Consider the following 12,582-nt stretch of genomic DNA (forward strand, 5'->3'; position numbering starts at 1 on the left):
CTCATGATATTGATTCTTCCTATCCGTGAGCATGAAATGTTTTTCCATTTGTTTGTGTCCTCTCTTACTTCCTTTAGCAGTGATTTGTAGTTCTCCTTGAAGAGGTTCTTCACATCTTTTGTAAGTTGTATTCCTAGATATTTTATTCTCTTTGTAGCAATTGTAAATGGAAGTTCATGATTTGGCTATTATTGGTGTATAGGAATGCTTGTGATTTTTGCACATTGATTTTGTATCCTGAGACTTTGCTGAAGTTGTTTATCAGCTTAAGGAGATTTTGGGCTGAGACAAAGGGCTTATCTAAGTATACAATCATATCATCTGCAAACAGAGACAATTTGACTTCCACTCTTCCCATTTGAATACGCTTTATTTCTTTCTCTTGCCTGATTGCCCTGGCCAGAACTTCCAATATTATGTTGAATAGGAGTGGAGAGAGAGGGCGTCCTTGTCTTGTGCAGGTTTTCAAAGGGAATGCTTCTAGCTTTTGCCCATTCAGTGTGATGTTGGCTGTGGGTTTGTCATAAATAGCTCTTATTATTTTGAGATACATTCCATCAATACCTAGTTTATTGAGAGATTTTAGCATGAAGGGGTGTTGAATTTTATCAAAGGCCTTACTGCATCTTTTGAGACAATCATGTGGTTTTCATCGTTTGTTCTATTGTGTGATGGATTATGTTTATTATGTTCAACCAGTCTTGCATCCCAGGGATGAAACCAACTTGATCGTGGTAGGTAAGGTTTTTGATGTGCTACTGGATTTGGTTTGCCAGTAGTTTGTTGAGGATATTTGCATTGATGTTCATCAGGGATATCGGCCTGAAATTTTCTTTTTTTGTGTGTCTCTGCCAGGTTTTGGTGTTAGAATGATGCTGGCCTCATAAAATGAGTTAGGGAGGAGTCCCTCTTTTTCTATTGTTTGGAATAGTTCAGAAGGAATAGTACCAACTCCTCTTTGTACTTGTGGTAGAAATCGGCTGTGAATCCATCTGGTCCTGGATTTTTTTGGTTGGTAGGCTATTAATTACTGCCTCAATTTCAGAACTTGCTATTGGTCTATTCATGGATTCAACTTCTTCCTTGATTAGTCTTGGGAGGGTATATGTGTCCAGGAAAATCCATTTCTTCTAGATTTTCTAGTTTATTTGCATAGAGGTGTTTATAGTATTCTCTGATGGTAGTTTGTATTTCTGTGGGATCAGTGATTATATCCCCTTTTTCATTATTTAATGTATCTATTTGATTCTTCTCTCTTCTTTATTAGTCTAGCTTGTGCTCTATCTATTCTGTTAAACTTTTCAAAAAACCAGCCCCTGGATTCATTGATTTTTTTGAAGGTTTTTTTCCTGTCTCTATCTCCTTCAGTTCTTCTCTGATCTTGGTTATTTCTTGTCTTCTGCTAGCTTTTGAACTTGTTTGCTCTTGTTTCTCTAGTTCTTTTAATTGTGATGTTAGGGTGTCGATTTTAGATCTTTCCCACTTTCTCCTGTGGGCATTTAGTGCTATAAATTTCCCTCTAAACACTGCTTTAGTTATGTCCCAGAGATTCTAGTATGTTGTGTCTTTGTTCTCATTGGTTTCAAAGAATTTATTTATTTCTGCCTTCATTTTGTTATTTACCCAGTAGTTGTTCAGGAGCAGGTTGTTCAGTTTCCATGTAGTTGTGTGGTTTTGAGTGAGGTTTTTTTGGTGTTTGTTTGTTTGTAGGTGTCTATTAGGTTCACTTGGTCCAGAGCTGAGTTCAAGTCCTGAATATCCTTGTTAATTTTCTGTCTTGATGATCTGTCTAATATTGACAGTGGGGTGTTAAAGTTTCCCACTATTATTGTGTGGGAGTCTAAGTCTCTTTGTAGGTCTCTAAGGACTTGCTTTATGAATCTGCATGCTCCTGTATTGGGTGCATATGGATTTAGGATAGTTAGCTCTTCTTGTTGCACTGATCTCTTTACCATTAGGTAATGCCCTTCTTTGTCTTTTTTGATCTTTGTTGCTTTAAAGTCTTTTACCAGAGACTGGGTTTACAACCTCTGCTTTTTTTTGCTTTGCATTTGCTTGGTAGATCTTCTTCCATCTCTTTATTTTGAGCCTATGTGTGTGTTTCATATGAGATGGGTCTCCTGAATACAGCACACTGATGGGTCTTGACTCTTTATCCAATTTGCTAGTCTGTGTCTTTTAACTGGGGTATTTAGCTCATTTACCTTTAAGGTTAATATTGTTATGTGTGAATTTGATCTTGTCATTATGATTCTCGTCATTATGATCCTGTGAATATGATATTAGCTGGTTATTTTGCTCATTAGTTGATGCAGTTTCTTCATAGTGTTGATGGTTTTTACAACTTGGTATGTTTTTGCAGTCACTGGTACCAGTTTTTCCTTTCCATATTTAGTGCTTCCTTGAGGAGCTCTTTTGAGGCAGGCCTGGTGGTGACAAAATCCCTCAGCCCTTGCTTGTCTGTAAAGGAATTTATTTCTCCTTCGCTTATGAAGCTTAGTTTGGCTGGATATGAAATTCTGGGTGAAAAATTCTTTTCTTTAAGAATTTTGAATATTGGTCCCCACTCTTTTCTGACTTACAGGGTTTCTGCAGAGAGATCTGTTGTTAGTCTGACAGGCTTTCCTTTGTGGGTAACCCAACCTTTCTTTCTGGCTGCCCTTCATATATTTTCCTTCATTTCAACCTTTGTGAGTCTGACGATTATGTGTCTTGGGGTTGCTCTTCTTGAGGAGTATCTTTGTGGTGGTCTCTGTATTTCCTGAATTAGAATGTTGGCCCATCTTGCTTGGTTGGGGAAGTTCTTCTGGATAATATCCTGAAGAGTGTTTTCCAACTTGGTTCCATTCTCCCTGTCACTTTCAGGTAACCAATCAAACGTAGGTTTTGTCTTGTCATATAGTCCCATATTTCTTGGAGGCTTTGTTTGTTCCTTTTCATTCTTTTTTCTCTAAGTCTTCATGCTTTGTTTCATTAAGTTGATCTTCAATCTCTGATATCCTTTCTTCCACTTGATCGATTTGGCTATTGATACTTGTGTTTGCTTCACGAAGTTCTTGTGCTGTGTTTTTCAGCTTCATCAGGTCATTTATGTTCCTCTCTAAACTGGTTATTCTAGTTAGCAATTCCTCTATCCTGTTTTCAATGTTCTTAGCTTCCTTCCATTGGGTTAGAACATGAACATGCTCCTTTAGCTCAGAGGAGTTTGTTATTACCCACCTTCTGATGCCTACTTCTGTCTATTCATCAAACTCATTCTCCATCCAGTTTTGTTCCCTTGCTGGTGAGGAGTTGTGATCCTTTGGAGGAGAAGAGGCATTCTGGTTTTTGAAATTTTCCGCCTTTTTGCATAGGTTTTTCCTCATCTTCATTGATTTATCTAACTTTGGTCTTTGATGCTGGTGACCTTTGGATGGGATTTTAGTGTGGACATCCTTTTTGTTGATGTTGATGCTATTCCTTTCTGTTTGTTAGTTTTCCTTCTAACAGGCCCCTCTGCTGCAGGTCTGCTGGAGTTTGCTGCGGGTCCACTCCAGACCCTGTTTGCCGGGTTATCACCAGCAGAGGTTGTAGAACAGCAAAGATTGCTGCCTGTTTTTTCCTCTGGAAGCATTGTTCCCAGAGGGGCACTCACCAGTTGCCAGCCGGAGCTCTCCTGTATGAAGTGTCTGTCGACCCCTGCTGGGAGGTGTCTCCCAATCAGGAGGCACAGGGGTCAAGGATCCACTTGAGGAGGCAGTCTGTTCCTTAGCAGAGGTCTAGCACTGTGCTGGGAGATTCACTGCTCTCTTTAGAGCCGGCAGGAATGTTTAAATCTGCTGAAGCTGTGCCGGCAGCCTCCTGCTCTGTCCCAGGGAGGTGGGAGTTTTATCTATGTGCTCCTGACTGGGGCTGCTGCCTTTCAGAGGTGCCCTGGCTAGAGAGGAGGGATCTAGAGAGGCAGTCTGGCTACAGTGGCTTTGCTGAGCTGTGGTCGGCTCCACCCAGTTCAAATTTCCTGGGGGCTTTGTTTACACTGTGAGGGCCTACTCAAGCCTCAGTAATGGTGGACGCCCCTCCCCCTACCAAGCTCAAGCATCCCAGGTTGACTTTAGACTGCTGTGCTGGCAGTTAGAATTTCAAGCCAGTGGATCTTAGCTTGCTGGTCTCTGTGGGGCTGGGATCCACTGAGCTAGACTAGACCACTTGGCTCCCTGGCTTCAGCCCCCTTTCCAGGGCAGTCAACAGTTTTGTCTCGCTGGCATTCCAGGCGCCACTGGGGTATGAAAAAAAACTCCTGCAGCTATCAGTGTCTACCCAAATGGCCGCCCAGTTTTGTGGTTGAAACCCAGGACCCTGGTGGCGTAGGCACCCATGGGAATCTCCTGGTCTGCGGGTTGTGAATATCATGGGAAAAGAGCAGTGTCTGGGCTGGAATACACCATCCCTCATGGCACAGTCCCTCACGGTTTTCCTTGACTAGAGGAGGTACTTCCCCGACCCCTTGCGCTTCTATGCCTCACCCAAGGAGGTGCTTTGTAATCAGGCTTAGTTACTGACCAGCTGTGACCTGAACCTAAGTTTACTCATCTGATAAAAGAGATACCTACTTTATCTACCAGGTATCCACTTACTTGCTGTTCAGAATAAATGAACTTAATGAGATAAAGTGTCTCTTACAGGACTGGCACATGTTAGGAGCTCACCAAACGGTAGTGACTGGTTGTTATCATTGACAATTATAATATTTGTGATTTAGGTTGGAACTCAATTTATCCGTGGTGTGTCTGGAGGAGAAAGAAAAAGGACTAGTATAGGAATGGAGCTTATCACTGATCCTTCCATCTTGTTCTTGGACGAGCCTACAACAGGCTTAGACTCAAGCACAGCAAATGCTGTCCTTTTGCTCCTGAAAAGGTAAATGCTATGGGAACATTATCTTTAGTTAATATCTTATCACTACTATGTCCCAGATATTCTTGGTGCAGGGGGTTCAGAAATGATCAAAACAATTTCTTCCTCTTCTGTTGGAGGGAAAGTCAGTTGACAAGTGAAAAGCATTATCAAGAAAAACAAAGCAGGTAAGAGTGTAGGGAAGGATGGCTGTGGTGAGGGTGGGGGCAGGGTTGGGCCTGTTTTGTGCTCTCTTTAGCTTCTTAACACCAACAGACACACACATACACATTTTGTCTATCTCTCTGCTCTATAACACTGAACATTTTGTAGTTTTCTGAGTAGACCTTTTTATTTCACATCTTTTTCATCTTATTCTTCCACCTTCAGTGCTTTTTCTTCTTAACTTTCTCCTGTTGGGCCTTTTTTACTCTGTTTATATCATCTTCAGACTGGGTTGTGAGTCTCCCATTTTGCTTACAAGGAATCCTTAGCTTCTTCTGTTTCATATTGTACTGAAATTGTTGACCTACTAGCCTGATCCTCTTTGAGGCAAAATGTCTTTGTATACATGCTAGCATACAGTAGGTTCTTAGAAAATGTTAAAATTGAAATGACTCTTCACATAAAATATTTGGAATAGTAACAGTTTCTAACAGTGATTTTGGCCCTTCTTGTACCTGTGTATTGTTATTATAATTATTACAAATATTATTACAATTCAAGGTGAGATTTGGGTGGGGACACATATCATTCTACCCCGGTCCCTCCCTCCCAAATCTCATGTCCTCACATTTTGAAACCAATCATGCCTTCTCAAGAGTCTCCCAAAGTCTTAATTCATTTCAGCTTTAACTCAAAAGTTCACGATCTAAAGTTTCATCTGAGACAGGGTAAGTTCTGTCCACCTATGAGCCTGTAAAATCAAAAGCAAGTTAGTAACTTCCTAGATACAATAGGAGTACAGGCATTGGGTAAATACATCTGTTCCAGATGGGAGAAATTGGCCAAAATGAAGGGGCTACAGGTCCCATGTAAGTCCGAAATACAAAGGGGCAGTCAAATCTTAAAGCTCTGAAATTATCTTCTTTGATTCCACATCTCACATCCAAGTCACACTGATGCAAGAGGTGGGCTGCCAGGGCCTTGGGAGGCTCTGGCCTTGTGGATTTTCAGGGTACAGCCCCTCGTGTGGCTGCTTTCACAGGCTGATATTGAGTGTCTGTGGCTTTTCCAGATGCACAGTGCAAGCTGTTGGTGGATCTACCATTCTGGGGTCTTAAGCTATGATGGCCCTCTTCTCACTACTCCACTAGGCAGTGCCCCACTGGGGGCCCTGTGTAGGGGCTCCCACCTCACATTTCCCATCTGCACTGCCCTAGCAGAGGTTCTCCATGAGGGCTCCATCCCTGAAGTTGACTTCTCCATGGACATCCAGGTGTTTCCATACATCCTCTGAAATCTAGGCGAAGGGCAGGCCTAACACTACATGGAAGCCACCAAAGCTTGGGTCTTGCACCCTCTGAAACAACAGCCTGAACTCTCTGTTGGTCCCCTTTAACCATGGCTGGAACATACGGCACCAAGTCTCGAGACTGCACAAAGCAGCAAGGCCCTGGGCCTGGCCCAGGAAACCATTTTTTCCTCCTATGCCTCTGGGCCTGTGATGGGTGGGGCTGCTGTAAAGACCTCTGACATGCCCTGGAGACATTTTCCCCATTATCTTGGTGGTTAACATTTGGCTCCTTATTACTTATGCAAATTTCTGTAGCAGGTTTGAATTTCTCCTCAGAAAATAGATTTTTTCTTTTTTATCACATCATCAGGCTGCAAATTTTCTGAGCTTTTGTGCTCTGCTTCTCTTTTAAACAAAAGTTCTAATTTCAAACCATATATTTGTGAGTGAATAAAACCGAATGCTTTTAACACACCCGAGTCACCTCTTGAATGCTTTGTTGCTTAGAAATTTCTTCTGCTAGATGCTCTAAGTCATCTCTCTCAAGTTCACAGCTCCACAAATCTCTAGGACAGGGGCAAAATGCCACCAATCTCTTTGCTAAAACATAGCAAGAGTCACCTTTATTCCAGTTCCCAACAAGTTCCTCATCTCCATCTGAGACCACCTCAACCTGGACTTGATTGTCCATATTACTATCAGCATTTTGGTCAAAGCCATTCAACAAGTCTCTAGGAGTTTCCAAATTTTCCCACATCTTCCTGTCTTCTTAGCCCTCCAAACTGTTCGAACCTCTGCCTGTTACTCAGTTCCAAAGTGGCTTCCAGAGTTTTGGGTATCTTACAGCAGCATCCTACTCTACCAGTACCAATTTACTGTATTAGTCTGTTCTCATGTCTGCTAGGTATGTCTGCTAATAAAGACATACCTGACACTGGATAATTTATAAAGGAAAGAAGTTTCATGGACTCACAGTTGCACATGGCTGGGGAGACCTCACAATTATGGCAGAAGGCAAAGAAGAAGCAAAGGCATGTTGTACATGGCGGCAGGCAAGAGAGCTTGTGCAGGGGATCTCCCATTTATAAAACCATCAGATCTCGTGAAACGTTTTCAGTACCATGAGAAGAGCATAGGGGAACTGCCCCCATGATTCAGTTATCTCCACCTGGCCCTGCCCTTGATACGTGGGGGTTGTTATAATTGAAGGTGAGATTTGAGTGGGCACACAGCCAAACCTTATCAACCTGTAAGTCAAAACTCCTGTGAAAAGGTAAGTTAGCACTATTTTGGCCATGGACTTAGACCAGAGATTAAATCCCAGCCTTGTCTCTTACTAACAGTGATCCCTTGGCCAGTTGCTTGATCCTTTAAGACATATTTATAAAATGAGGGTAATAATAATAATATTAGAACTGCCTCATAACAATACTGTGAAAATTGAAACGAAGTTATCTCTAAAGTATTTAGCAAAGACATAGTAAGTACTCAGTTATGTTAATTGCATTATTAGGGCAGAAGAGTGAAAACCAAGTTTTAAAGAGCCAGAAGACCTAAATGATAAGTCAGAATGAGATATATGACTGTTTTAATATGTAGTCCATGGTTAGTTCTCAAACTTGAAAATACTTGCAGATTACCTGGGTTGCTTCTTAAAATGCAGATTCCCTAGACCTACTCCCAGAGATTCTAATTCAATGTCTGGGAAGACTGTTCTAGAATCTGCATTTTTAATAACCATTCTAGTTGATTCTAGATTGTCAATGCAACATACTTTGAAAATTCCTATTCTGTTTTAATAAAAGCTTTGAATTTAGGTTTCCTAACTATAGGTAAATAATATGAGATGAAAAGTTAGCAAGACAAAGTCAAGTTGAACTAGAAGCAAACAATCTAAAGGCAAGAATAGAATATGTTACCAAGAAGTACAAGTTTCAGATATTTAATGACTCATTATTGTCTCACTTTTAACCTAGGATGTCTAAGCAGGGACGAACAATCATCTTCTCCATTCATCAGCCTCGATATTCCATCTTCAAGTTGTTTGATAGTCTCACCTTATTGGCCTCAGGAAGACTTATGTTCCATGGACCTGCTCAGGAGGCCTTGGGATACTTTGAATCAGCTGGTGTGGTTGACTTTTTTATGCTGTAAAACCCTTCATTAATAGAATCCTGAAGGAGAGCAAAGAGGGTGTGCAGGAGTGCTGTTTGGTCTTTGGGTAGACATACCATGAGAATCTGTCACTTCAAAATATGTTTGATCCATTTGGTGCTAGTATTTTTCTTCATTGTGCACCACAGCTTGTTATTTAGGTATCTTTCTTGTCTTATTTGAATGTGTATTCATGTGTGTATGAGTATTTCTGCTGGGCCTATATTCTGCTTCCTAGTTATAGTGACCATTTCTTAAAAGCTCAGTAATTAATATGTTGGCCCTTTAGCTAGTTATTCTGTCACTTGAACATTTTTGGAAAGGCCTAATATGGTTGTCTTCTTGACCATATAACAGATGAGGCCTTATAATTTTTTCCCCGTGCACATGATGTTGGTCTGCCCTGATGAGCACTCATGGAGATGCTACTTAATTGTATTTATTTTTATTTTTATTATTTTGAGATGGAATCTCGCTCTGTCATCCAGGCTGGAGTGCAGTGACGTGATCTTGGCTCACTGCAAGCTCCACCTCCTGAGTTCACACCGTTCTCCTGCCTCAGCCTCCTGAGTAGCTAGGACTACAGGCGCCTGCCACCACGCCGTGCTCATTGTTTTGTATTTTTTTAGTAGAGACGGGGTTTCACCATGTTAGCCAGGATGGTCTTGATCTCCTGACCTTGTGATCTGCCGCCTGGGCCGCCCAACGTGCTAGGATTATAGGTGTGAGCCACCGCGCCCAGCAAGTTTTGTTTTTTAAGGTTTGTTTGTTTTTTTCCTTTGAGATGGGATCTCACTCTGTCACCCAGGCTGGAGTGCAGTGGCACAATCTTGACTCACTGCTTGAGCCTCAACCCCCCGGGCTCAAGCCATCCTCCCACCTCAGCCCCCCAAGCAGCTGAGACTATAGGCACATGTCACCATAGCTAGCTAATTTTTGTATTTTTTGTAGAGTCGGGGTCTTGCCATGTTGCCCAGGATGGTCTCAAACTCCTGAGCTAAAGCAATCTGCCATGGCCTCCCAAAGTGCTGGGATTACAGGTGTGAGCCACTGTGCCCGGCAGACACTACTTAATTTTCTGGTAACTGTAGATTGCAACTTTAGCCCTTGAGTGGGTATTGGTCAATAGAGTGGTTAGTCCTAAACCTGACTTAGATGGACCAAAATTTCTAACAATCTTGGACTGCATGGTTCTTTTTATTTTAAATTGAAATGTGTGATTTTTAAAATTTTAGATAGAAATGTGCGAGTTTTTTTTAATGGCTTGTGCGGTCTGCCTCATTTTAGAGATATTTGGATATGATTATAAATGATTCCCTATGATCCTAAATACAATTTTAGATATTCATTGACCATGTTTCTTAGTTTTTAAAAAAGGAGATTAACTAAGAGTCAGACTTCAGGCCACACTGAGTTCAGATGATCTCATCATCTGAAGCTGAACGGTTCAGGTGTGCTGTGCTGGCCATGTTCTATCGAGAATACTGCTCAGGGGTTTTGTTCTCTATTCAGAATTATAGCAGCACAGCAGTTGATTTGGATTTCGGGATTAATTAATTAATTAATTTACTTTTGAGACAAGGTCTCACTCTGTTGCCCAGGCTGGAGTGCAGTGGTGCTTTCTGAGCTCACTGCAACCTCCGCCTCCCAGGTTCAAGCAATTCTTGTGCCTCAGCCTCCCTAGTAGCTGAGATTATAGTCATAAGCCAACACACCTGGCTAATTTTTGTGTTTTTAGTATAAATGGGGTTTTGCCATGTTGGCTAGGTTGGTCTCAAACTCCTGGGCTCAAGTGATTTGCCGGTCTCGGCCTCCCAAAGTGCTGGGATTGCAGATGTGAGCCACTGCACTCGGCCCTGGACCTCTGAATTTAGTATGTGGGGAAGCAGTCATTGCTGATGTGGGTTCCATCATTCTGGCATTCCCTAGGTGAACTAAGAGAGCAGAACACACGTGGGCTTTTGGTATTTTTTTCTTGGGTCTATGTTTAGATTTTTGAGGAAGTACTGTTAAGCACCAGAGCATACCAATAGCTATTTCAGGTCTCATGAATTACGATAGGTAAGGACCAAGCACTAATGCAAAATGCCCTGCAAATCCAAGGTTGGCTGGGAGTGTTTCCTTTTTCTTTTTCTTTTCCTTTTTCTTTTTTCTTCTTTTCTTTTCCTTTCCTTTTCTTTTCTTTTGTTTTTCGGCCCGGAGACAAAGAATTGCTGAAATATTGTGTGATAGGCTGGGCACAGTGGCTCATGCCTGTAATACCAGCACTTGCGGGTGGATCACTTGAGGCCAGGAGTTAGAGACCAGCCTCGAACTGGTCGAACATGGCGAAATCCTGTCTCTACTGAAAATACAAAAATTAGTTGGACGTGGTCATGCACGCTTCTAATCCCAGCTACTTGGGAGGCTGAGGCAGGAGAATCACTTGAAGTCGGGAGGCAGAGGTTTCAGTGAACCAAGATCCCCCACCACATTCCAGCCTGAGTGACAGAGGGAGACCCTGTCTCAAAAACAAACAAACAAACAAAAACCAAATATATATATAGTGTGATTGAATATATAAAAAGAAAGGGTAAAATTAGTGTGGGAAGAAGAGAGAAAGAAAGTTAGGGAGAAGTCGTTAGATTCTGTCTTCTCTAGCCTCACTTCCCTTGCCCTCTGAAAGTTACTTCTCTTTATTTTCCAAGACCATCAAGTTTGTGTTTTTGGGCTGCCTTCTTTCATAGGTTATCACTGTGAGGCCTATAATAACCCTGCGGACTTCTTCTTGGACATCATTAATGGAGATTCCACTGCTGTGGCATTAAACAGAGAAGAAGACTTTAAAGGTATATGAATCTGTTACAGTCCCAGATTTTTGCCTAATTGAATTGGCTGAAGTTTAACAACGTGGTGGCTAATTAAAATGTGACTTCGTGAATTTCTGTTAATGCAGTCTTCTGATATCAGTCAACACAAACACTTTGTTGTCTGTGAGTGCTGTTGGTGTTTTTGATTTAATTTATAAATGAGAATTTATATGGTGGTGTCAGTTCCAAGAGGAGTTAACATTTTTTAAAATGCTCACTGTTTATAAAGTGTTTTTAAAATAAGAAACTTGGCAATCTATGCATTTGCATATAGTAGGAAGCAACAACCAGATTTTTTTTTTTTTTTTTGAGACGGAATCTAGCTCTTGTTACTGAGGCTGGAGTGCAATGGTGCTATCTCGGCTCACTGCACCCTCTGCCTCCTGGGTTCAAGCCATTCTCCTGCCTCACCTTCCCGAGCAACTAGAATTACAGGCCTGTGCCACCACACCCAGCTAATTTTTGTATATTTAGTAGAGATGGAGTTTCACCATGTTGGCCAGGCTGGTTTCGAACTCCTGACCTCAAGTGATCCTCCCACCTTGGCCCCCCAAAGTGTTGGGATTACAGGCATGAGCCACCACCCCCGGCCACGACTGGAGTTTTATATTAAGAATTAGAACTCTATGGTAAGAAATCTATTTTAAAAGAATTAAGGTCAAATAGGAAAACATCAGTGGGTTTGCTGTGTTCAAAAGACTGGCAGGAGACAGCCTAGTTCTCTGTACTTTTCTTTTTATTTCTTTTTCTCTTTTTAAATATATATTTTAATTTATTACTTACTTTATTTATTTTTATAGAGACAGGGCCTCGTTTCATTGCTCAGGCTGGTGTTGAATTCCTGGCCTCGCATGATCCTGCTGCCTCTGCCTTGCACAATACTGGGATTACAGGAGTGAGCCACTGTCCCTGACCTGTTATACTTTTCTAATGACAGAGCTCATAATTTTTTATTTCTATTTTTTCTTTTTTTGAAATGGAGTCTTGCTGTCTTGGACAGGCTGGGAGTGCAGTGGTGCGATCTCAGTTCACTGCAACCTCCACCTCCTGGGTTCAAGCGATTCTCTTGCCTCAGCCTCCTGAGTAGCTGGGATTACAGGCGCGCACCACTATGCCAGGCTAATTTTTTTTTGTATTTTTAGTAGAGATGGGGTTTCCCCATATTGGTTAGGCTGGACTCGAACTCCTGACCTTATAATCCACCCACCTCAGCCTCCCAAAGTGCTGAGATTACAGGCATGAGCCACCGTG

General features: G+C 41.8%; 1 protein-coding gene across 8 annotated transcripts in view; it reads left to right on the plus strand.

The window, feature by feature from the left end:
- ABCG2 (ATP binding cassette subfamily G member 2 (Junior blood group)) overlaps positions 1–12,582 on the plus strand; it is a 140,334-nt gene that overhangs the window by 105,803 nt on the left and 21,949 nt on the right. For all 8 annotated transcript variants that reach the window (XM_050790462.1, XM_050790459.1, XM_050790458.1 and 5 more), the window contains 3 exons: positions 4,739–4,896; positions 8,305–8,456; positions 11,209–11,310. In XM_050790462.1, the coding sequence (XP_050646419.1) occupies positions 4,739–4,896; positions 8,305–8,456; positions 11,209–11,310 (412 nt within the window). The remainder of the gene's footprint in view (positions 1–4,738; positions 4,897–8,304; positions 8,457–11,208; positions 11,311–12,582) is intronic.

This window comes from Macaca thibetana, chromosome 5 (assembly GCF_024542745.1).
Source record: "Macaca thibetana thibetana isolate TM-01 chromosome 5, ASM2454274v1, whole genome shotgun sequence".
Classification (NCBI taxonomy): Eukaryota; Metazoa; Chordata; class Mammalia; order Primates; family Cercopithecidae; genus Macaca; species Macaca thibetana.